Genomic DNA, 24,500 nt, shown 5'->3' with positions numbered 1-24,500 from the left:
CGCCCATGCTGGTTGCCTTATGACAGGGTCGTGCCATCCCGCGGGGGCTGGGATGGCCTGACCCATGGTGCCACGTCTCCAGGCCATCAGCCAGCCTCCCGGGGGCAGGGCACAGGCCAGCGGGGCAGGCCATGGTTTTGTCCCTGACCAGTGTCTCGTTCCGCCCTCTGAGGTCAGGGGCTGGGGGTGTCAGGGTGAGCGAACACGGGCTGCTCTGGGCCCTGGCATAGTGTCAGACGGGGGCTTGGCCTCAAGGGGACGGTGCTGCAGCCCGGGGGCCGCAGTCAGCAAACGCTGGCCCTCCACGGAGTGATCTCAGCTGCCCCTCACCCGGCCCCCTGAGCCTCCTAGACCCCAGCCTGTCTCCGCTCCTAGGGATCACCAGGTCTGTAAAGGGCAGGGCAGATGGGTGGGTTTCTTTGGGGTAACTGGGGCTTCCCCCATGAAACAGCCCCCCAAGCAAGCTTGGAAACTGTCTCGCTCCCCCCAGCCTGGTGTCGGTTGGACCGCGCCCCATCGGCCCATCCCCCCGGCTTGGGCTTGTAGCTAGGCTCCAGGGTGGCCCAGCCCTTGCTGCTCCATCCGCTGTTCCCTGCAGGCCGGTTCAGAATCCCCCAGTTCCGAGTCTGCCCGTGGCTCCCGCTGCCACCCCCACCCTCCTTAGGGAGGTAGTTCCCTAGCCCGGGGCGGGGGTCCCGTGGCTGGGCTGGAGGGTGTGGTCCTTGTGGGGGGTCACGGTGGGGAGGCCTATTTCTGCTTCTGGGGACTTCAGCATCTGCCCCAGAGCTCTCACATCTTCCCCCCCCCCCCACAAAGTGCTGGTGCCTGCCCTGCTGCCAATGCCGGGGGGGAGGGGGGAAGGATGGCGACGGAACCCACCTGAGCGCCCCCCCAGTGCCTCAGCCCAGGCTGGCGGGGCTGCAGGGAGCGAGGGGGACGCCAGGCAGAGTTAACAAAGGGGCAGGTTCCTTTGCTCCTCTCCACGGCTCTCTTGGCGGGACACCTGGGCCCAGGCTGTGCCGGCTGCCAACCGTGGCCAGGTGGCTGCTAGCCAATGAGAGCTGAGCTGCTGGGAGCCCCCCCGTCTGGGCTGCCCCAGCCCTGCGCTGCCCAAAGCTCCCTGGGCCTACGGGGCTGTGTCTGTGATGGCCGGGGCCCCGGTGCCGGGAGCTCACGCAGTCGAGGTGCCATTGGGGCTTGTGCTGCTGTTTCTTTGCTTAATTGTTACCAGATCTTGTGAATGTAAAAATCGCCCCCCCCCCCTTTGTGTATCCCTCTGCCCAGGTCTGGGCACAGCCCTTAGCTGCTAGTGGGAGGTTGGCCAGCCTGGGGAGGACTCTGATTGTGGGACTCTCCCCTGCCAGCCTTGCCCGCCTCCAACTGAGAGAAGCAGCCGGGCTGCTGCTGGGAGGGCGATATCCCCTGGGCTGGGACCCTGCCCAGGTCCCATCTGCATGGAGCCCATATTCTCCCCCCCCAGATGGGGATCTCACCGGTGCTGCGGCTGCTGCTGGACTTTGCACCTACGGGGAATCGAGTGCTTTGACCCAGCCAGGTCGAGATCCCCCAATCCCCACCCCCGGTCTGCGCTCTCTGACCTACACGTCTGTACATACTGAGATCTTTATACACACTCAATAAAGATGGAGTTTCCATATTTATCTGTATCCGGCTCCTGGCATCTTTTGTCCCGGTTGGTGCCGCCCTGTGGCTGGCCTCGTGCTGTTTGATGTCCAGTGGCTGCAGGGACCCGTGGCAGGCAGCTGGGCCTTGGGACGGCGGGTTGAGGATCAGGGTGGATCGATTTAAATCCTGATTTAAATCACCAAGCCTCAGCCTAAACCATCAATTTGAATCAGCTTCTCCTTGTGTGCTTTGGTTACTTGCTAAAGAAAGGTGCATTTGCACTGGTTTGTATAACCCTTCAAACAGGTTGAGTTACAGCTGGATGGAGCCTTTGGCGAGCTAGGAGGGGACACTATATGCGTGTGATTTAGCAGGTATATAGTTTAATATTGTCCAATTATTAAACCACATTCTTACTGTGTTAGAAAATGGTGAACGATCGACTGCTTTTTCACTGTGTGTGTCGAGCTGCATTAGGATGGTCACTGGAATTTCACTTAGCACATTAAACTGCAGAGCAAATGGATTTTCAGTAAACAGAACAAGCCCTTACGCCTGTGCATCCATGACCTGTTGTGCCACATTTATAAAGCTTCCCCTCCAAAGTTACATCCTTTCGCGGTGTAGACAAGCTGCCTTTGATCCCCCGTTTTTGCAGGAGCTCGTGGATTCATCATATTTATGTTTGATTTCAGTGTTTTAAGGGCTTATAAGTCGTTTAGGCCATCACATGTTTTGTATTCAAGTCAAGTATCATTTTAAGAAGACAAATGTACTGTACATGACAAAATCAAGGGGATTTACATTTAAAAAAATCCATTTTTTATTAAAAAAAAATTTTTCCTGCCCTGTTGAGGATTCTGCTGAGTGGGGCTGGTTCGCCAGCCCTGCCTGCTCCTGCCTTTGCCTCTGCCCCCACAGCTGGCATTCCCAGTGCCAGCTGGACTGGGGGGCACGTTGCCCCACCCTTAGAGCCAGGCTGGCTGCCTCTTGGGTTTCTCCTTCCCCAGGCTACTAGGACACGGCCTAAAGCAAGGTCCCGTCCAAATCTGGCTGATCCAAGACACACACCCCTGTAATTGCTGCACCCTGCAGGGTAACCACCCAGTAGAGACCCTAGCGAGGAACAAAAAGCCTGAGTGGGGCATTGTCCTGTTGCCCCCTACAGCGGTAGCAGCAAGTGCAGAAGTGACTGGATTTCCGGGGGGCAGTGCTAGCGCTGGGTACGGGAAACCTCTGCCAGTCAGCCGGCTGCTCTGATTTTTTACCACCCTACGGAGGGCAATGTGGACCCTCAAGCCTGGGTTGCGAAGCCCGATGCCGGGGAATTCATCTGCCACGTGGGCCGCTCTGGCTTTGCTCGGGCCCTGCCGCCCCCCTGCACCCGGGCAGCTGCCTGCTTGTCACCGGCTGTGGTTCCTTCACGCTGTTTGTCAGGAGCAAGAGCCAGTGATGCAACAGGAGGCTCCGTCTGCTGCCGACGGGAAAGAGCCCTCTGGCCGCTGCTGAGCGGGACACGGCCCATACCGTCGGCTTGCGCTGGTGTTTTAATGCAGTGGAGGGGGGTGGGCTGAGGATGTCTGGACTCCCTCCAGACACGGGCCCTCGTCTCTCTGCTCACCACAGTTAACTTGTAGCAAAGCCGTCCGGCAGCTCTGATGGCCGGGGGCAAGGAGGAAGGGGCTTATTCTAGTCTCCTCAACTATCTTCTCCATCACGGCTCATCAGGCTAGTATCTTCCAGGCGTGCATCACGCAGCGTGGCTAACATCTGTCACGGGTGGCTCGTTCGCCCTCCCCTGGGGCGGAGCTGGGGAGCTTGTTTTTTAAGTGTCTGGTCAGAGCAGCAAACCTGGCCCTGGGAGGGGGCTGGTCCTTTGATCCCGGGAGTTCGGTGCACGGTCTGGACCCAGCCCCCATGGGAGCTCCTCTCCCCCTCCCTCCCTGCTTGCTGGCTGAGTTCTCCCTTGCTGCTCCAAGCCGACGGGGCTGGGCCCCTCGGCCCCTTCCCAAATCCCAGGCTCGGCTCAGCCCGGTAGGCGCAAAGATGGGCCTGGAGGCAGCGTGCCCAGAGCAGTGAGCCGGGCTACGCAGCGGTGCAGATGCCTGGCGCCGGCTGGGAGGGTATTTTTCTCGGCAGGTTGTTAATATGCAGCTGGCTAAAGCCCCATGCTCCACTCCCCCCATAGACATTAGAGAGACGCCTCTGCCTGGAGCTCATATAAATTCTTTATTAGACAAAAATAGATCTCTTCTCTTTATTAAATCCCACCCCCACGGCGCGGCCTTCGGCAGCGGCCGGCTGCAGCCCTTCCTCTGCACTGCAGGCGGCTGGCGAAGAAGCTGTGGGGCGTTGGCTGGGCCCCGGCTCCCTCTCCCCACAAGGCGCTGTCGCTCTGGGGCAGCAGGACCTGAGTCGGCCCCTGCCTGCGCTGGCAGGATCTCGGCTGTGGGAGCAGCCCGCCTCCGTAGGCAGCTGGCCCGCCGAGGAAACAACCAGCCCCTCGCATGAGTACTGACATGGCACTTGCTAAGACGCAGCCCAGCAGGAGGAGAGAACCCAGGAGTCCTGATCCCCAGCCCCACCCCTGCTGTAACCCCCTAGACCACGCTGGCTCTGCTCTTGAATCCCGTGACCAGGCCTTGGCATGCTGAGAACCAAGTGCCTGCACTGATCAGGCCGGGAGCGTGAACTTGTCCCTTCCACTCCCTCGGCTCCTGGCAACCCCATGCAGGGCCGGGCACCCTAGGGTGGGCCCTGGCCTTGCTCAATGCCGCGCGCTCCTGCCCCCTGCTCCTTCGGCACATACAGCTTCTCCGACGCTTCCCCCTCTAGGCGCCTTCATCCCCTCGGCAACGGCCCAGCCCCTGGCTGCCCCCCCTTCCATGCCCCCCGCTGTCTCCAGTGACCCCGCACCGCTGAGAGCACCAGCCCCAAGGCTGCCCCCTTCCAGAGCCCTGAGCATTAACCCCTCCTGTGCCACCGCAGGGCATGTGACCGAACTGGGCCCCTCGTTAGGCAGGTGCCTTTGGGTTTTGGTGTCTCTGACAGGGTTAAAGCTTTGAGCTGGGGGGGGGGAAGGGCCGGATGAGAACCCCCCCTCCCCATCCTGACTGAAGGGCGAGCGGGATCAGGCCTGCGTGAGGGTCAGCGAGATGGGTGGGCTGCACCCGCAGCCCAGCCCCTGCCCCCGCCGGGAGCCGCTGCCCCCTGCGTGGCTGGGCGCCGGCCGGGGGAAAGGGGCAGGGCTGGCGTCTCTCCCGGCCTCGCTCATTTCCTGTGCGTCCCCAGCATGACCTTGGTGATGAAGTTGACGATGGCCAAGGCCGGCTGCTCGGGGTCGAGCTCGGCGAAGAGGTGGCAGACGTTCTCGCAGGGGCTGCCCTGCTTCTTAGCCACAAAGCCGAAGAGCCTGCGCGGGAGGAGATGAGACTGGAGCCAGACGGCCGGCGAGACGCCACCCCACCCCCCCACCGCCCCCGGCGCTGACCTGGTCCCCCGGCGCTGACCTGGCCCCACTGGGTCAAACTTCACCACATGGTGCCACTCCAGCCCCACTGCGCCCACCCCAGCCCTGCTGATCCCCAACCCCGCTGCACCCACCCCAGGCCTGCCATGTCCACCTGCGGGTGAAACAGGGTGAAAGCATAAGGATGCTCCAAGCAAGAGTATCCATGGGACAAACAGAAGGGCCAGGCCCAGAGCAGAGCCATGCAGGTTACTGGGCAGGGTGGAGGAGTTCCCTGGGGAAGGGTTTTTATCTCAGGTGTGCAGGGGTCCCCGGGGGAGGGTCTCTGTCCCGGCCATGCAGGGGTCCCCGGGGGAGGGTCTCTGTCCCGGCCGTGCAGGGGTCCCCGGGGGAGGGTCTCTGTCCCGGCCGTGCAGGGGTCCCCGGGGGAGGGTCTCTGTCCCGGCCGTGCAGGGGTCCCCGGGGGAGGGTCTGTCCCGGCCATGCAGGGGTCCCCGGGGGAGGGTCTGTCTGTCCCGGCCGTGCAGGGGTCCCCGGGGGAGGGTCTGTCTGTCCCAGCCATGCAGGGGTCCCCGGGGGAGGGTCTCTGTCCTGGCCGTGCAGGGGTCCTGGGGGAGGGCTGTGCAGGTCACAGGGTTTCTGACTCTACACCAGGGCACGTGAGAGAGCAGCTCTCTGGTGCTGGCCCCCGGCCCCCAGCCCCCAGTGGGCTGTGGCTGCAGCGCTGGCCCGGCCCCTCCCCGCACTCACTTGGAGGTGGTGCCGTCCGGATTCGTCCACCTGCAGTTAAACAAACAAACGGCCTTTGTCTCTCGTAGGTAAAATTATATTTGCTCTAAGTGACGGCGATTCTGGGGGAGGGAGCTCCCATCTACGCTGGATCCAGCCTCTCCCAGCAGGGGGTGCTGTGGGGAGCGGGGCAGGAGCGCAGGCTGTGGGGGGAGCTCCCGGCTACTCCAGTCCCAGCCCCTCCCAGCGTGGGGCAGCGGGGCAGGAGCGCAGGCTACGGAGGCGCTCCCAGCCCCCACTGTTGGGGTGTGGCACTGTCCGTTACCTCCTGTCCTGCGGGTCCGTGCTGCAGAAGGTGATGCTGTTCACGGGGTAATGGCGCCGGAAGAACAGCCTGTTGGATCAAGCCAATGGCTGGGGGTCAGTGCAGGGCACCGGGGCAGGTGGCCCGGGGCAGGGCCAGCCCCCCAGCGCGAGGACGGGAGCAGGGGCAGCGAGGGGATGGGGGAGGGGTAGTTGTGCTGCAGCAGGGGGTGGTGCCTGGACAGGGGATGCCCGTGGTGGGTGGGGGGCAGGGTCTGGGATGCCCCGTGGTAGGCAGAGAGTGGAAGGGATGCCCCAGAGAGGGCAGGGTTGGGGCCTGGGGTCTCACCTGTTAGATCAGGGCAGGAGGGGGGCCCAATGAGGCTGCCCCCCTAGGAGGGGGGCCCGGCGTGTGCCCACGCGGCAGGGGTGTCACTTACTTCCGCTGATTGTCCGTCAGGGTGATACCCTGGGCCGAGACCTTGAAGTGCACGAGGCAGGCGAGCGGGCGGGGGCTGCAGCTCAGGGTGCTGGCAGCCGCCTTGGCCACGGCCTGGGGGCCCGTCAGCGACTCCGTCTCCACCGAGCTGAGGTAGAGCACGCTGCAGGCTGGGGTGGGGGACGGGCCGTCAGCGGCGGGGGCAGCCCTGGGGGCCTCCTTCCCCCCCGCCCCCAACCCCCGGCCTCCTCCGCCCCCCACAGGCCAACCCCCCCCACCTCTCTGTGACCCCCCCCCCAGGTCCCCCTCTGCGGACCCCAAGGGAGAGGCCCTCCCAGCTCAGTCCGGATCTCCCAGCCAGGCTGCCCTGTGCTTCCAGGGTGGGGCTGGCCTGCTGTACGGTGCCCCCGTCCCCGCCTGGGCTGGCTCTGTGCTGAGTGGCTCGTGGGTGGGCGTCTCCCAGGACCCCCACAACTACTCATGGGATCCCTACCGCTCCCGTGCCACCGCAGCCAGCTCCCAGCCCCAAGGGGGTGCTGGGACCGCCCGACCTACCCGCTCCCTGCTTCAGCAGATCAGCCGCCGTGCTCACATTGGTGGGGATGGCCACGTCCGGGGTCTCCTCCACGGGATCTGAGCGAGAGAGGGATGCTGAGGCAGCATGGGCTAGTGGCTGCAGCAAGCAACCAGGACTCCTGGGTTCCATTCCCAGCGCTGGGAGGGGTGTGGGGGGCTAGTGGTTAGAGCAGGGGGAGGGGCGAGTGCTGGGAGTCAGGACTCCTGGGTTCCATTCCCAGCTCTGCCAGGGGCACGCCCTGGGGCCCAGGACTCCTGGGTTCACATGGCTGTGCGGCCTGAGTTCGTGTCGGGGTGCGGGTGGGGGATCTGTGTGCGCCTTCACGGAGCAGAGGGAGCCTGGGGCCTTGTCCAAGCAGCCGGGAACCGCCGGGGGCCCCAGTGCATCCCCCCCACCCCACAGCAGGGCCCGGGCAGAGGGATGCAGGCGGGATTCAAACCTGCGGGTAGTGCCCTCTTGTGGGAGAGCGCAGTCAGGGCAGGGCCTCCCTCTATTCTGGCAGAGGGGTGCTGCCCCCTCCCTGGGTGCCAGAGCGGCTGTGTGTAGCCCATGTTCTGCAGCAGTGGCCCCTGCAGCTGAGAGGTCCCGGGAGCCTGGCCTGGGGGTGCCCCCTCCCCCGGGTACGTACCTCTGCTGGGGATCCGGAGCTTGCAGGGCAGGGAGATCGGGGTGATGGAGTGCTGCGAGACCAGGGCGGGCAGGCTTCCTGCAGGGCACACGCACCGTCAGCTGCCCCTGCGCCAGCCCACAACCAGCTGCCCCCACACAACCCTCTTCCCCGTGCCCCCGCCCTGGCCCCCTTCCTCGATGCCCTTTGCTCCCCAAAGCCCCAGCTCTGGCATCCTTCTGCTCGCACCCCTTCCAAGCCCCCGAAGCGGGTCCAGCCTGCTGCCCCCCCCCCGCCAGTGCACCCCGGGGCTCCCCCCTGCAGGATGAGCTGGCGTCTTCGCAGGAGACCCAAGGCAAAGCTCCACGCCTGGGACAGGCTGGGGTGGCGAGATGCCCCCGGCTGTGGGTGCCGATCGCTCTGTGGGCGACATGCCAAGGGCAGGTAGCCAAGGGCTGCGGAGTTGATGGACAGGAGCGGGGGTCCCCCCACCCCCCATCACTCACCGAAATAGGGTTCGTTCTGGCAGCCCTTGATCTTCACCCCCTTGGGGCCCGTCTCAATCAGGAAGTGACGCACCAGCTGCTCCATGGGGTCACCTGGGGCAGGGACTCAGGCAGGTGAGAGACCCTCGCCGCCGCCCCGCCCCTGCCCCAGGCCCTGCCTCCTCCTTGGTGCCGGTGGGGCTGGGAGCGCCCTGGCAATGGGATGGGCACCAGCTCCCAAAGGGCAATGGAAGGGCTAGTAGAGCAGGGGAGGGGGCTGGCAGCCAGGACTCCTGGGTTCTGTTCCCGGCTCTGGGGTGGGAACAGGGTCTAGTGGCTAGAGCTGGGGCGGGGGAACTGGGAGCCAGGACTCCTGGGTTCTGTTCCTGGCTCTGGGGTGGGAACAGGGTCTAGTGGCTAGAGCTGGGGCGGGGGAACTGGGAGCCAGGACTCCTGGGTTCTGTTCCTGGCTCTGGGGTGGGAACAGGGTCTAGTGGCTAGAGCTGGGGAACTGGGAGCCAGGACTCCTGGGTTCTGTTCCTGGCTCTGGGGTGGGAACAGGGTCTAGTGGCTAGAGCTGGGGCGGGGAACTGGGAGCCAGGACTCCTGGGTTCTCTTCCCAGCTCTGGCATAGGCTCATTGAGCAGATTCCTGCCCCGCTCCGTGCCTCAGTTTCCCCACCTACAACCTGGGGGTAATAGTGATCGGTTCCTGCTGCGGGGCGCAGCCGGGGCTGTCTGAGTGCCCCGGACGGTGGCTGCCTGGGCATGGTCTTACCTTTCGACGGGAGAGTGAGGCAGTTGGCCGGGGGCGTCGCCACTTTGAGAGCCAGCCCGTAGGCACCTTGGAAGGAGTTGCTGTCGCGGATGAGGAAGCAGCCGGGTTCCTTGTCCTTCAGCAGGGCGATGGCTGCTCGGGGGGGGGGAGGGGAAGAGCCTGTTTGAGCCTCCCGTGCCAGCCGTCACCCCCTGCCTACGCCCCCCCCCCCCCGAGGGCGGATGTGTGCAGAGAACCGCGGCTCCTCATGCCCTGTAGCAGCCAAGCCCAGAGCTGCAGGTGCGGTGCCATTCGGGGGGGGGGGGGGCACACGCTGCCTCTTGCCCCACAGGGGTTCAGCTCATGCCCAGACGGTGCCAGCTGCCTGGCCCTGGCTGGGATGGAATTCAGGCTCCACGTCGCAGGCTGCCCCTCCACACAGACTGACTGGGGTGACCGGACAGCTGAGCTCTGAGGATGCTCCTGGGGTCCTGGATGGTTCTGTATGTCGGGGTCTCTAGCCCCATGGGAGGGGTGTGCAGCCTGCTAGTTAGGTGGGGGAGGGGCTGAGAGCCAGGACTCCTGGGTTCTATTCCCAACTGTAGGATGGGAGTGGGGTCTAGTGGTTAGAGCGAGGGGGGGTGACAGCTGTCAGGACTCCTGGGTTCTATCCCCGGCTCTGGGAGGTACTGGTATCTAGCGGCTGGAGCAGGGGTGGCAGCTGTCAGGACTCCTGGGTTCTCATGGACGTGATGTCTAGTGGTTAGAGCAGGTGGGTTTTGGCCCTCTGGGTTCTAGTCCCACCTCTGAAAGCTGAGCGCGGCCTGGAGCAGGAGTGGAGGGCCAGGGAAAGATTTTTCCTACTTAAAAATATATGAAATGGCTGCTGCTAAATTCTAACCGACCCGTGTGTGAACTGAATCAAGGTAAGCCCCACCCCCCGCGCACTGTACCTTGGTCCCGAGACAGGTTGGGTTTATACCAAAACTTGGACGTATCCTGGACAAATTTGACGTTGCTGTGGCTCTCCGGCTGCATGTCTGAAAGGGAAGAACGGGCCCCCGCTGAGCTGGACGGGGATGCTGGTGAAAGAAAACCATGCTCACGTCTCAAGTGGGAACCTACTGGGGGGGTCTCTCGCCTTCCGTCATTGCTTTGTATTTTCTTCCCTGGCTGCTTTGCATGGGACCGGGGAAAACAGGATGAAAGCAAATGCCCCGTCCCTAGCCGCTGGCGTAGCTAGTTTCCTTCATGTACTATGGGACGGGGCGGGACGTGACATTCGCCACAATGGCTCCTGGCTTTCAGCCCAGCCTCTTCCAGCAGGGGGCGCTGTAGGGAGCGGGGCAGGAGCGCTGGCTGTGGGGCAGCTCAGACCCTCACTCCCCGGGCTGGCAGATTATGAAAGGACCCTGGCGCCGTCCTCCCGTCCCCGCAGCGGAGCCGATCTCCTACCTGGGTCCGGCCTGGCGGTGTCGGGCGCGAAGGTGACGTGGTGGCCCGTCCCGATGCCCCGTCCTGGGGGCGAGCTCCTCTCCCAGTTGCCAGCCGCTGGCGTGTGGCGCTTCTCGGGCAAGGGCGGCTGCTGCGGCGAATCGCGGGCGTGGCCCTGGCTGGGGGAGCCCGGGGGCGGCGGGCTCCTCTCCCCGCCCGGGTAGTAGGCTGTAGCGATGGGGAAGGCAGGGGTCGGGGAGCACTGCAGGTCGGAGGGGCCGTAGGAGGCGATGGGGCTCGGGAGGGGGCTGCCATTGGGGCAGCGGGCCAGGGTGCCCGGGGCCAGCTCGGCTCTGTCACTGGGCAGGTGCCCGTTGTAAGGGGCTGGGTTCCTGAGCGTAGCTGTCGCTCTGCAGCTGGCGCAGGCCGGGCTGTGGGCAGGTGCGCCCGGGGGGCTGCGCTGGGCCAGCCTGTCCATGCCAGGGGGCAGCAGGTGCGCTGGGGTCCCATTGCTGGGGGGTGAATCAGGGGAGACAGCTGGGCAGCTGGGGCCATTCAGGTGATTCGGGGCTTCTCCCGGGTTCACCCTGGATAGGCCGGTGCCCTGGGGCGGGCTGGCGGGGCTGTGGGCTCGGGGACAGAGCTGCCTCGGGGCCGGCCCATTGGCCTGGGCCCTGGAGGTGGCTCCGTGGGCACAGGCCTGTGTCGGAGAAGGGGGCTGCGTGGGGCTGGGCGCGGCCCCTGGCAGGGCTGAGCTCATCTCTGGGGTCCTCTTGGCGCTGGGTGGGGCCGTGTCCTCGGGGCTGGAGCACGCCGAGCTCTCCTGCAGGCTGGCAGCCGGGGTGCCGCCTTTGGGCATCGCGGGGCTGTGGAATCACAGAGGGGGCACACTCAGTATCACCCTAGGCACCAGCCAGCGCATGGGGGGCAGCCCACAGGGGGCAGATAGAAGCTTGTGCCAGGGCAGCAGAGCACAGGCTGGTGGCTCCCCGGGGGACCCCAGGAGGCTGTTTCTAGTGGGGACGACTGTCCCCTGGCCAGGGGCTGGGAGCTTCGACCCCAAGACACCTGCTGCAGGGGGAGCAGTGCCCTGGGCATCATCAAGGGGTGTGGGGGGGGGGGGCTGGTCTCCTTTGAGTGTGTGTGTGGGGGGGGGGAGACGGTTTCTGGTCCTCGGACCCCTCTGCCGCTGGGCCTCGCTGTGCCTACCCTGGGATCCCTGGGCCCAGCTCTGTCCCATGGGTGACTCCATCAGCGCCCCCCGCCCTGCACATGGGGCGGCACGCACCTGTCTTTGCTCTGCACCGGGCTGCTGGTGTGCAGAGGAGTCGGCGGGCCCGACAGCTCGGGGGGCGCGGGGCAGGCGGAGTGAGCCTCCCGGTGGGGCTGACGCGGGGAGCCAGGGACGTCTTGCCAGGGCGCCTCCTCCCCACGGCCCTGCATCTCTGGGGGTGGAGGGGGAGAGAGCAGCTGGAGTGAAATACAGGCCATGCCCCCCACCCTCCTGGCTGTCAGCCAGATTTCCCCCCCTCCCCATCGGCCACATACCAGCCCCCTCCCCCCTTAGCTATTAGCCACCCACCATCCTCTTTTAGCCACCACCAACCCTCTCCCCTGCCTGGCTGTTGGCGAGATTACCCCTCCCCCCATTAGCCACACACCAGCCCTCCCCCCCCCGGGCCATTAGCCAGTCCCCACCATTAGCCCGGTAGCCGGGGCCATATTAGGCACTCACCAGCGGGTGTCCGGTCCTGGTGCCCCGGGTGTGGGTAGCCCTGGCCTGTCTCCGGGGACTGGGGCTCGTAGCTTTGGTTCCTGGAGGCCGGGTAGGCCGAGCTGACGGGGGACGCCGAGCCGGACGGGGGCGAGTGGTAGCCTGGCGTGTACGGCCGCATGTCCGGCGGGGAGGCGCAGGGCCTGGCCGGGGACCGGCCGTAGAAGGGCGGCTGGGGGCACTGGGCGGGGGGGCCGCAGGCGTAGGCGCCGTGGGGCAGCAGGGCGGGGTAGGGGGGGCCGTAGCGGTAGTGGAAGGGCTCCAGGCTCTGCTCCATGCCCTGGTGGCCCTTCTGATGGGCGCCGGGCATGGGCTGGGCCGGGTAGCCGTGGCCGAAGTGCGCCGGCATCTTGGCGTGGGCGGGCTCGAAGTCAAACACCTCGTGATGCCCCCGGCTGCGCTGGCTGTAGGCGGCCGGCATCAGCAACGGCACGGGCTGGCCGGGGTGCCCTGCCCGGGACAGGGGGGACTTGGCACTCTCGTGGGCCCACTCCTCAGGCTCGCGGCTGCCCAGGCGCAGGCCGTAGAAGGCGGCGGTGGGGGGCAGGCCGGCTTCCTCGTGAGCCTTCTCCTGGCAGTCCTGGCATGGGCACAGCTCCAAGCCGCACCCGGGCTCCTCCTCCAGGATCAGCACCTCCCGGTAGCTGGGTGGCTTGTAGGCCAGGTCCTCTCGCTTGCTGGGGCTGTGGGGCAGCTCGTAGGCGTAGGGGTGGGCGAGGGGCTGCAGGCCCTCGGAGAGGGAGCGATACACCCGCCGCTTCTCCCCCGGCCCGGCCTCCTGCGGCAGGCAGGGGTAGCCCTCGGCGGGGTGCAGGTGGACCCCGTTGGTACTGTAGACCAGCCGCCGGCGCTCCAAGGTGCCCTCTGGCCTGTAGTAGGCACCGCTGGGCAGCCTCTCGGGGCTGTGGGTGCCCAGGCAGCTCTGCGAGCGGTAGCCCAGGCGGCAGGAGCAGTGGCGGGCTAGGCCGGGGCGCCGGCTGGGGTACGCCAGCGGCCCGAAGGGGCTCATCTCCACCAGGTCGTCTTCCAGGATGGCCGTCTCCCTGTCCCTGGCCCCGTTGCTGGGCGGGCAGCCCCCCAGCTCCTGGGGCGGGGATGCCCCCCTCTGCTGCTTGGGGGTCTCCGGCCTGGCCTTGACCCCGAAGCCCCCGAGCAGCCTGTCCAGCTCCTCCCGCTCGGCTGGCGTGGGCAGCAGCTTGGCGGGAGGGGAGGGTTCGGCCAGCATGGAGGAGTGGCCCGAGTCGCTGCTGACGGAGAGGAAGCGGCTGCCCTGCTGGGTGGAGTCCGCGCTGGCGGGGCTCCCGCCGCCGCCGCCGGAGAAGCCGCTCAGGTTCCGCTTCTTCTTGATCTTGGCGTAGAGGCTGCCGTCGACGGGGCCGCGGGTGTGGGCCATGTCTGCAGGGGAGCAGACGGCAGGGCCCAGTCAGGGCTCAACTCGGGCACCGAGTGCACAGGGATGCCAACACCCACAGGCACCTGCACATGCTCGCAGAGTGGGATTCGTCCCTGCCAGCAGGGGGCAGCAGAGAGAGAGAGAGACACACACACACACACACACACACACACACAGAGCAGGTGTGTCCCAGGGGTCCCAGGTCCCATCCTCTCCAGCAGGGGATACACACACACATACACACACACACACTCACGCACTCTGCAGGATTCATCCCCTCCAGCAGGGGGCAGCAGGGGCACACACACACACACACACACACACACACACACACACACACACACACACACACACACACACACACACACACATATCCTAACTCCCATTCATACTTTTGAAAATCTCCCCGACAGCCACAAACCGAAACCCACAACCTCATGAACACAGAGACCCTCCCCCCTCACACACGTAAAGTTACACACACACAGAGACACAACCCAAAGAGGGATATACAGACATGAACACACACACACATGTACTCACGGACACACACGCATAACTTCAGAAATTCACTTAGACTCGTTCCACCAGGGGGTGCTAGACCCCAGGAAAAACCCTTCCTGCCAATGACCAAATATCCCGGAACGATTACATTCCCACAAATCTCCTGGTTGCTTAAGACATTCATGTCCTGCCCCCCAAACCCAGCCCCCCAAATCCTCCCCCAAATCAGAGGAGCCATCACAGACCCTCATGTCAATCCCTTTGTCAATTCACTCCCCTTGGTTTGGAATCTCTCTCTACAAAACTGTAGGTCCTACACAAACACTGGCTCTTGCTTCAGGGGTGGGTTTTGCTGCCGCCCCTTCTCTCCCCGCGCTAGGTGCTGTACATATGCCACAAGCAGCTGGCCCCAAAGCAATCGCCGTTAGAGCCAGTCGGGGATTTACTGACAAAATGGCGTGTGGGGGAAATTCGGTAGACAAATGCTGATTTAGCGGAAACAGTTTGTGAAGCCGGGGCGGGGGCGGCAAATCTCCCGGCTCGAGCCACGTTTGGAAAAAAGTTTTGACAATTTCGAAAGAAAACGTTCCATGGGGGGAGGGGGGGAGAAAGGGCAAAATTGAACCAAAAGGGTTCAGAGTGATCGAAACAAAACATTGACCCATTGGGTCCATTGGCCCAAACCGACATTTTTCCCCCAGTTTTTCGGTTCACAAATTTTTTGGAAGTTTTGACTTTTCGTCCTGATTTGGGAGAGGAACATTTTTTAAACTGGAAAATATTCATGGGGCAGGAAAACCATTTCCTGCCTCACAGTCTGAACAGACAAAGGGTGGGAGGGGAAACTGAGGCAGAGCGAGGGGCAGCAGCTTGGCCAAGGCCCCAGGGCAGCGGCTGAGCTGAGAAGTGTCCTGACTTCCACCCAAGCCCGTAGTCACATTGTTCTGTATGAGCGGCCTCACAGCCCTGGCCGGTAGCTCCGGTGGTTGGGGGTGGCCGTGCCGGTGCCCAGACGTACCTTCCAGGCTGTCCTCGTGATGGAGGTTGAAGTTCTCGTAGGAGTCCCAGCGCACCATGGGATCGGAGATGTTATAATCCACTGTGATGGCTGGGCTGTTCCGTAAGGTCTCCAGGCCTGAGGGGAGAGAATCGGTGAGGGCCGCGGGCTCCGGCTGGGAGATGGACCCTGTGTGGGCGGCTCCCTCAGCCAGGGACTGGGTTGACAGCAGCCTAGCCTGGGGGGAGACACCTGGCTATTGGGGGGGCTCCCACCAGCTGGGGGAGGTCTCCTGGCTCAGGGCAATGGGACTTCTGGCTTGGAGGTGTCGATCCTGGCTTGGTGGGGGAAAGGGGAGGTCCTACCGCCTTGGCCCAGGGGGCGAACTTGGCTCAGCGCAGCAGGGTGGGGGAGGCTTAGGGGGTGCTACCACTCTGGGAGGGACTCTCCCCCCTCCCCGCCTGCCAGCCCCTCACCTTTCATCTTCTCGGGTCCGGAAGAGAAGACGAACTCCACGCTGGCTTCGAAGGGGAAGCGCTCGTCTGGGGAGAGGAGAGGAGAGGGTAGTGCGCCGCGAACAGAGGAGCTACTGGCTGAGGATGCAGCAAGAGCGGATGGTGGGTCCAGCACAAGGGGGCAAGGGGTCCCAGGTATGAGGGGGCAGGGGGAGCAGAGGGGTCCCAGGTACAAGTGGGGGCAGCAGAGCAGAGGGGTCCCAGGTATGAAGTGGTAGGGGGAGCAAAGGAGTCCCAGATACGAGGGGGCAGGGGGAGCCCAGAGTTCCTGAATATGTGGGGCAGGGGAGACCCATGTATGAGGTGGTAGGGGGAGAAGAGGGGTCCTGGGTACCAGAGGACCAGGGGGAACAGAGGGGTCCCAGGCACCAGGGGGCAGAGGGGTCCCAGGCACTGGGGGGCAGGGGTGCAGAGGGATCCCAGGTACATGGGGGGACAGGGGGAGCAGAGTGGTCCCAGGCACTGGGGCAGGACGGGTCACCACCACAGGGTGCATACAGGGGTGCTGAGCTGCATGCAGGTGCCCTGGGAGCAGCCCAGGGCCGGGAGTGGTCGGCCCCCCGGGAAGGTGGCTGCCCCGTTTGGAGGCTGCCGATGGCACCATCCCCTGCCCTGCTCACCTTGCCAGGCCTCGTCCAGCTCGTCCTTCCCGAACCAGAGCTGGGCACCGTGGATGGTGCACGTGTGGAACTGGACGCGGAAAACCACGTCCCGGTCAGAGCTGCAGGTCTGCTTGTGGTAGCACTTCACCTGGGGGTGGGGGAGGTAGAGTCAGCACTGACACGGGGGCCCCCCCAGGGACGTCCACGGGCCCCCATGCACGCCCACGTCTGTGCACACCCACACACGTGGCTCGCCCCTTGTGCACACAGAGGCACGCTCGTACACACCCACTGTGCACAGTGACACCCCCTCTTGCACACCCCCCCTCAGACCCCTGTGCACACGTGCTCATACACACCCATTGTGCACACTGATACCCCCATGCACACACACGTGGGCACACTCACCTGCCATTTGTGCACACGGGCACCCCCCCACGTGTACACCCATTTGCACCTCCCAGCCTGGGTGTGCACAAGCCCATGCTCACACCCACTGCCTGCTTCGCAGAGCTGCCTGGCAGGCAACAGAGCCTCAGCTCTCCCGTTCCTCCTGCCCCCTTCCCTGCCAGGCTCAGAGCCTGTGCCCACTCCTTACCCGGCAGAGCCGCCCCCACCGGGAAGCCCCTTCCTGGAGCTGGCTGTACTCACCATCACGTCCCCTTTCAGCAGCAGGGCTGGCTCCAGGGTGACACAAAGCTTCTGGGGGCCGGGGCCCGGGACACTGCTGTAAGGGAGGGCAGAGAAACACGGGGCTGGGATCAGAGCGTTGGGGGCCGGGCCCAGCAGCTCCCATGCAGCAGGCGCCTCATACTCACTAGATCCCCGAGGTGTAGACGAGCTGCATGGACTGGTAGATCTTCAGGAAGGGCTGGTAGCCTAGGGCGGGAGGGACGGGTTAAGAGAGGGGGCAGAGGGGAAGGGGGCAGCCTGCTCCAGCCAAGGGCTGAGCCAGGCTGGCAGGGAGCCCTCGTGATTGGCTCAGGACACAGGGGCGTGAGCTCCCTGGCGAGGGTGCAATGCCACACCCACGCGTGCAGGCCCGTTTGGGTGTGTGCCTGCACACTCAGGAGAGCGCTGCCGGTTCACACGTGCGTGCGCCCCGGGACTCCTGGGGGTTTGTGCCTGGGAGCGTGCCCATTTTGCACTCCCCGGCAAATTTGCACGTGTGATCGTCGGCAAGCACCCGGGGCTGCCGGAGTCTGCGTGTGCCCCGTGGCACTCACCTCCGCTGGCCTCGAAGTTGGGGATGGCGGGAATGAGGACGTGGTGCAGGAACAGGGTGTTGCTGTTCATCTTGATGGTGCCCGAGAGCAGCCCGCTGAAGTAACTGATGTACCTGGGGGTTCAGGGGGCACAGCTCAGCCCCAGGGTCCTGCCCCCCAGTGGAGCTGGGGGGAGGGGCCAGCCAGTGGGGACCCTTCCCTGTCCCTTCATGGCCATCACATCCCCCTCCTCCGCCCCTCGCCCCCCCCCTCACCTTTTCTGGGATGGCTGCAGGGACGCGGCCACTTTGTCCTCGCAGAACTTCCGCATGGTCAGGGTGCCGAGCGCCTGGTCTGCGCTGCGGGGGAGAGGACGGGGGTCAGTGCCGGAGCTTCCGGCCACCAGAGCAACCCCGGGGCTCGGGGCCTGACTCTGCTCGAGGGGGGGAGGCTGGAGTGAGGGAGTGGGAGTGGGGAGGGGAACAGCCCTGGGGTGTGGGGGGAACAGCCAGGGGGTAGGCTGGGGTGAGGGGTGGGAGTGGGGTGGAACAGCCCTGGGGTGTGGGGAACAGCCAGGGTGGGGGTAGGCTGGGGTGAGGGGTGGGGTGGGGAATAGCCCTGGGGATGGGGAACTGCGAGGGCAGGGGAGAGGCTGGTGGTGGGGGTAGAGGGGACAGCCCTGGGGTTTGAGGAACAACCATGGCAGGGGTAGGCTGAGGTGAGGGAAGAGCCCTGGGGGTGGGGAACAGCGAGGGCGGGGAGAGGCTGGTGGAGGGTAGAGGGGACAGCCCTGGGGTTTGAGGGGAACAACCATGGCAGGGGTAGGCTGAGGTGAGGGGAAGAGCCCTGGGGGGTGGGGGGAACAGCGAGGGCGGGGGGAGAGGCTGGGTGGAGGGGGTGGGGGTGGGAGGAGGGGGGGAACAGCCGGGGGAGGGAGGGAACTGCCCTGGGGCAGTGGGGCTGGGCTGAAGGGAAGCAGCTGGGTGGAAATAGGGGAACGGGCCGAGCACACACCGAGGGAGGGGGGTCAGCCAGGAGGGGAGATCCCCCCCCCCCATACCTGGCAGAGATCTTGCTGTAGTGCATATAGGCAGCCACGATGACGCCCGTCTTGCCCTTGTTGCCCTGCAGGGGAGTGAGAGCGTCAGGGCCGGCGCCCCCTTAACCCTCCAGCACCATCAGGGCCCCTGGGGGGGAGGTGTTCCTGCTGCAGCCCAACCCCCGACCCAGCATGACCCCGCCGCGGGGCAGGGGCTCTGCCCCACCCCCACCTCTCCCCATTCCTCGTTGTGTCCCACCCCCAGCCCCCCAGCCCCACCCTGCCCCCTCACCTTGCAATGCAGCACCACGACGTGCTGGGGGTCCGAGTTCAGCCAGGTCTCCATGGCTTTGCAGATGGAGCAGATCTTGTCCAGGGGGGGCGCGTGCAAGTCCGGCCAGCCGAAATCCTGAACCTGCGGCACATCGGGGTGCAAGCGGTTAGATTCCTCCCCCACCCCAACACAGCCAGCTGGGAAGGGCCAGCTCAGAGCTAGAGAGTGGGGTCCCGCGGCTCCCGCCCTGGGAGAAGCCAGGGATCCCCCGGAGGACGTGGGGTGCCCCTCCCCTCTCACCTTGGGGTTCAGCCTGCTGATGTCATGCCGCTTCTCGGACAGGTTGAAAAGCTGCAAGGCAGAGAGCGAGCTCATTGGCTGCGGGACGGCGACTGTAGCCAAGGGGCCCCAGCCGGCCCTGCCCCATCCCGCGACCCCCAAACCCTCCAGCCCCTGGTGTGAGACCCGCGCCCAGGGCTGAGCCTCCAACCCGCAGCCCCTCCGACACAAATGCCCCAATCCCCCCCTGGCTGCAGCACCCCCCACCCTGCTGCCCGGCCGGAGCACAAATCCCATGTGAACACTGAGGAAACCTCGCAGCCTCGCCGGGGCAGCATTGTTATCCCTGGGCAGCCACACGGGGGGAAACTGAGGCACAGATAGGCACTTGAGACTCATCCAAGGTCACAGGACAAGTCAGTGGCAGAAACCTGACTCCCAGTCCCCCAAGCGCTAACCACTAGACTCCCCTCCCCCTCTGTCCCCAGAGCTGGGGATAGAACCCAGGAGTCCTGGCTCCCACCCTCCCCTGCTCTAACCACTAGTGCCCTCTCCCCCGAGAGCTGGGGATAGAACCCAGGAGTCCTGGCTCCCACCCTCCCCTGCTCTAACCACTGGAGCCCACTCCCCACCCAGAGCTGGGATAGAACCCAGGACTCCTGGCTCCCAGCCCCCTCGCTCTAACCACTAGCCCCAGCTGCCTTGCCCCAGCCCCTACCGTGTACTTATCCTCGTGCTTGGACTTGAGCATCTGCGCCACCTCCCGCAGGTTGCCGCGGTAACGCTGCTCCTCCAGGGCGGGGGGGAAGAAGACGGAGATGATGCGCTCAGTGATGTAGGTCAGGTCGAAGTCGTACTTGCGCTCCATCACGTGGTCCAGGCTGAAGCTCCTGGGGAGGTGTGTGGGGGGGTGAGTGTCGGGGTGTGCCAGCTCTGGGGGGTACCCCACCCCTGCAGGGCAGGCAGCTCCCTGGGGTATCGCCCCCAACTAGCCGGGTGCCTGGCTTTACCCCACCTCGTGCACCCCATTGATGGACCCCCAGACCAGCAGTGGATCCCCCCACTCGGTGTCTGAGCCAACCCCCCCGTACCCTGCCGGCCCCACCCACTCACCTGGGCAGCGTGCTCCGTTGCTTCGAGGTGTGGAGGGATTTGGTGGAGCCCTGGGGGGCGAGAGGGGAGGGGTCAGCGTGGGGAAATCGGGGGCCCACGTGGCCCCTTGGCACCGAACCACAGCCCCGGGCCCAGGCTGCTGGGGGGTGGGAACGGCCTGGGACAGCAAGGGACGGGTCCCGCCCGCGCCCAGCCTGCAACTCGCGATCCCCCGGGGGGATGTCAGAGGCCAGGATCCAAGCTGCCCTTGCTCTGTTCCCAGAGTCCCGCTGACCTAATGGAATTGGCTGTGGGCGGGGGCCCCGGCTCCCAGCCCAGAGGACGGGCGGAGTTCTCCACTCGCTTCCCCCACCCCGTGAGATCTGCACCGGCAGGCTAACCCCTCGCCCCCTGGCTGCACCTCTGCTGCCCCAGGCTGCACAGCGACACCTGCTGGGGGCAGCCAGGGTCGGGTGGGGGCATTGGGCCCCGTCAGAGGGCGTGGGTAGGACAGGTGAGCACACTGGGCTCCCGCCAGCCGGCACAACGGTACGGCAACGCCCCACTGGGCCTAATGAATGGGCAGGGCCGGGGATGGGCAACCAACCCCCTCCCCGCCATCACCCCATTCACCCCCTTCCCCGTATCCCACGGCCCAGTTCCCTTCCACGCCTGGCCGGTGTGGGAATAACCATGCAGGGTCTTGGCAGGGAAATCCAGCTCCCCCCGTCAGGCGCTGGGGATGTCTCGAGGGAACCGTTTCGGAGGCTGGCCCCCGCCCCATTCACACAGCATGCCCCATGCAGTGCCACTCCTCTGCCATCGCAGGCCAGCCTGCCCCCGGCCCTGCACTGAAATGGACGGGGCAGAGTCCACGGGGCAATGCACCCCTGCAGGAAGAGGGCTCCCCGGGGCTGAATTCCCCCAGCACTAGGGGTCAGCAACCCCCATGGCTGCTTCCCAGATCCGCCTTCTCCCCGAGGAAAGTGCCTGGGTGGACAGTCCTGGGGACCAAAGGATGAGTGGGGACAGCACAGGACTGGGGCAAGCATCCCTGCCCCCCCCCCGCCCCTGCACTCCCCTTTGGGATGAGCCCAGTCCCCTTGGCCCTAATGGGCTGCTGGCCTCTCCGCTAAGGAGGGTTGGCCGTGCTGCCAGCAGCCAGCCACGGAGGGGTGCACCCCTGGGGGACTGAGCTGAGGTGAGCCGGCAAAGACACTGGGGGGTTACGCCTGGGACTGGCGAGGGCGGGGTCTGAGGTGAGGGTGGAGAAGCTCATTCATCCTGTACCCCATGTGGTGGGAGCAGGCAGGGGGGTGGAAGATCAGTTCTGTTGGTGGCTTGTTTATTCGGTCTGAGAGCCACTTCTCTTCTATTTACTCTGGGACAGGGCTGGGGGAGCAGGCCAGCACAGGAGGGCTCCCTGCCTCAGCTGTTTAGACTCAGATCCCACTAGGCACCATCCCCATTGAAGCACTCCTCCCTATAAAAAATCCCAGCATCCAGCCACTCCCCGAGCTTTGGGGGGAGAGGGATGGGATCTCTCCCCCCTTCCACTGGGGCAGAGGGAAGGTCTCACGCCAGCAATGGGGCATGGATTTGGGGTCCAATGGGATAAATCGAGGCAGGTACTCACCAAGTGCTCGATGCGCCGGGCCGGAGCAGTGTTCCGCCTCTGGAGTACGGGGAAAAGGGAGAAGAGAGAGAGCGAGGGGAGTTGACAAGAGGAGAAGGAGATTGATAGCGACGCATCGGCCCTTTCCCTGAGACGCCAGGCCTGGGCGCCGAGCCAGCTGGCCCTGAGGTCAGCAGCTAGAGTTTGTAAACCTCCCCCGGTCCCACAACCACCGACTGCGTGATGTGGCCCGGAGCTGGGGGTGGAGGACGTCAGGAACGGGGAAGAAGCAACAAGAGGCACTGCTGGCCGTTCAGGCCTGGTCAAAGGTGCAATGTTGACAGCCTCAGCTGGTGGAGTGACCTGTTTATTAGTGACACTGGAGACCTCGGTTCTAGTCCCAGCTCTGCCCCTGGGGTGAGCCTGTGTGCCTCAGTTTCCCGCCCAGCCTCTCATCCCCTTGTTAGATTGTGCGTGCCTTCTGCCTGTTAGGTAAGCCCCTGAGTCTTTCACAGCTTTGGAGCCTGGCGCTTCAGCAGCTCATGCTTCTAGTTCCACAGGGGCACTCGCCAAGGAGGCAGCTGTTGCATGTACAGCACCCAGCGCAATCTCAGCTGAGTCCTCTACGGCAGGTAATAAGGAGGGATGAGCTGCAACTCAGCCCGGGGGACCAGTTCGGTATTTGTGAGCTCCTCGGCCTCTCTGCTGAGATTTTTCAGGGGAAGCCAGTGGGTGCCCCCCCCCCCACACCGGCTGTGGGTGTCCCCGTCCCCCTGGCTGTTGGGAATGGAGCCAACAGCTCCTCACTGAAGCGGCTTCGTGATTCATCTGGATCGTGGCCCCATTTCCTTCCCAAGTGACCAGGAGTCCAGCTGGCACAACCGGTGGGCAGCAGGAAGTGAAACTGACATCAGGCTGAGGAGGTCTGGAAAGGAAACACCTGCTGTTCTCAGGATCAAAGGGGGCAGGTGGGGAAAGCTAACACTGGCCAGAGGGCTGTTAGTTCCAGGAGCTTCTCGGCCCCAGGCTCATGAGCCGGGGCACAGAGCAAGGCGGGGTGCTGGAGTCACCCACCTGCTGACACTGGCCACGGGCACATAGGGCTAACATTGACTCCAGGGATGGAGAGGGCAATGCAGGACTCAGCCGAGGGGAACAGATCAGTGGCCTGTTCTGTCCAGAAGACACCAATGGCCCATCCTCCCAGAAAAGACTGAGACTCATGGTCCATCCGGCCCAGAAGAGACCCAGGGCCCATCCAGCCCCGTAGCCAGCAGTGGCCAGGGTTGGATATGGCCGTGGAAGATGAAGCATGGAAGAGGAGTGCCTAGCGGGCTGCCATCTTCGTATGTTTCATGGCCATTAAGGGCAAAGCTGTTGAGGTCCATGGGGGCTGTTGGTGGAAATCCAGCCAGTTATTTAGGTGCCCAAGAATGGATCTAGGGGCCTCCTAGGCTCCCAAATGGACTATGTCAGCCTGACTGCAGCAAGAAAGCAAATCTGTGTGTTCAGTCTCCATGCTCCAGGCCCGACACCAGCTGTGGGGATCAGGAAGCTGCCTGCGGGGGTTAGTGTTGCATCGGCAGCTGGGGCCGCCACAACTTCTAGCTAAGGTACCTAGGTGAGTTCCCTCGCCATAGTATCAGAGCACCTCACCTTCGCCGAGGCGCCCGCATGAGGCAGGGTAGGGCTATTATCCCTGTTGTACAGGTGGGGAAACTGAGGCACAGAGCGACTAAGTGATTTGCCCAAGGTCACCTGAAGCTTGTGGCAGAGCATGGATTTGAACCCAGCCCCCCGCTTCACACGCTGGGGTCATTTGCCCCCACTGTGCCAACTCAAGGCGCAGCCTGATGGAGAATCAGGCCCTGGAGGGTTTCCCAGGGAACTTTCCTGTCTCGGGCCAGAGAGGAACCCTCCTGCCAAAGCCATTGGCTGGGAGATGCTACATCTGGATCTTCTCTGACAGGGTGGAGTGGGACGATTTTTCACTGCCAAGGCCTGAGCTCACCACGCAGCAGGTCCCAGAGCTGACATCCGCACCAGCTGTTTGTGCACCAGGCAGACACAGCAGCGTCGAGCTTCCTCCGCGCTGCTGCATTGCTGCCGTACCCGGGCATGGGTGCGCTGCAGGCAGCCATAGGGTGACTACTCCCTCTGGAGACGAGTTCTATTCCCTCCCACCTAGCCTGCCAGCCACGGAGGGACACTTGCCCATTGAGACACCAAAGGCAAAGGCCACCAAACGACCATCAGCCGGTGACAACTAGTAGCCATTGCTGTCCTAACCCAGCTTCGAACCAGTGACCTACTCACTAGTCTGGGCCTGGTCCCACAAGCCATCCAGCCGACCCAGCCCTTGGCTGTTTCAGTCTCCAATTCATCCCCTATCACTGGCCAGAAAGGCCGGCCACCGCGCTTCATCCAGTGGGATTATCCCAGCTTTCCATGCCAGGATACGCCTCTGCATTGAGGCCCGGCTGCCACCCGACTCCAAGGCTCACTGCGCCACTTCCCGTTGGTTCAGAAGAAGCCCCTGGAATTTACTCGGACTCCGATCGGGAGCTCTAGCTGCTGAAAATCAGGCCTCCGGCTGAGCACCCGAAAGTTGGAGCGCCCAACGGAATGGGAGAATGGCTCACCCAGCGCTGAAATGCAGCCAGCTCTGGGGTGGGACTTGGCAGCTGGTTAGCAGCTACACTGCATCCCGTTTAGGACAGGAAGTGAATCCGAGTGTATTCCATGCCAGGGGCGCTGTGCATCTCCAGCAGCCTCTGGAGGGATCT

The 24,500-nt window shown here is 64.4% G+C and overlaps 1 protein-coding gene across 6 annotated transcripts in view; it reads right to left on the bottom strand.

The window, feature by feature from the left end:
* Nucleotides 1-3,835: 3,835 nt before the first annotated feature.
* TNS2 (tensin 2) overlaps nt 3,836-24,500 on the bottom strand; it is a 47,091-nt gene continuing 26,426 nt past the window's right edge. For all 6 annotated transcript variants that reach the window (XM_039514249.1, XM_039514253.1, XM_039514250.1 and 3 more), the window contains 25 exons: nt 21,736-21,774; nt 20,121-20,170; nt 19,726-19,897; nt 19,029-19,079; nt 18,747-18,869; nt 18,476-18,540; nt 17,691-17,774; nt 17,437-17,549; nt 17,029-17,089; nt 16,862-16,937; nt 16,229-16,358; nt 15,570-15,635; nt 15,115-15,231; nt 12,161-13,594; nt 11,714-11,870; nt 10,447-11,291; nt 9,945-10,031; nt 9,013-9,144; nt 8,257-8,349; nt 7,772-7,849; nt 7,122-7,199; nt 6,568-6,736; nt 6,150-6,218; nt 5,846-5,875; nt 3,836-5,038 (listed from right to left, as the gene is read on the bottom strand). In XM_039514249.1, the coding sequence (XP_039370183.1) occupies nt 4,897-5,038; nt 5,846-5,875; nt 6,150-6,218; nt 6,568-6,736; nt 7,122-7,199; nt 7,772-7,849; nt 8,257-8,349; nt 9,013-9,144; nt 9,945-10,031; nt 10,447-11,291; nt 11,714-11,870; nt 12,161-13,594; nt 15,115-15,231; nt 15,570-15,635; nt 16,229-16,358; nt 16,862-16,937; nt 17,029-17,089; nt 17,437-17,549; nt 17,691-17,774; nt 18,476-18,540; nt 18,747-18,869; nt 19,029-19,079; nt 19,726-19,897; nt 20,121-20,170; nt 21,736-21,774 (4,461 nt within the window). In that variant the 3' untranslated portion in view covers nt 3,836-4,896. The remainder of the gene's footprint in view (nt 5,039-5,845; nt 5,876-6,149; nt 6,219-6,567; nt 6,737-7,121; nt 7,200-7,771; nt 7,850-8,256; nt 8,350-9,012; nt 9,145-9,944; nt 10,032-10,446; nt 11,292-11,713; nt 11,871-12,160; nt 13,595-15,114; nt 15,232-15,569; nt 15,636-16,228; nt 16,359-16,861; nt 16,938-17,028; nt 17,090-17,436; nt 17,550-17,690; nt 17,775-18,475; nt 18,541-18,746; nt 18,870-19,028; nt 19,080-19,725; nt 19,898-20,120; nt 20,171-21,735; nt 21,775-24,500) is intronic.

Source organism: Mauremys reevesii, linkage group 25 (genome assembly GCF_016161935.1).
Source record: "Mauremys reevesii isolate NIE-2019 linkage group 25, ASM1616193v1, whole genome shotgun sequence".
NCBI classification, from domain to species: domain Eukaryota; kingdom Metazoa; phylum Chordata; order Testudines; family Geoemydidae; genus Mauremys; species Mauremys reevesii.
The sequence above is the reverse complement of the archived record's forward strand: the minus strand, read 5'-3'. Positions and strand labels throughout refer to the sequence as shown.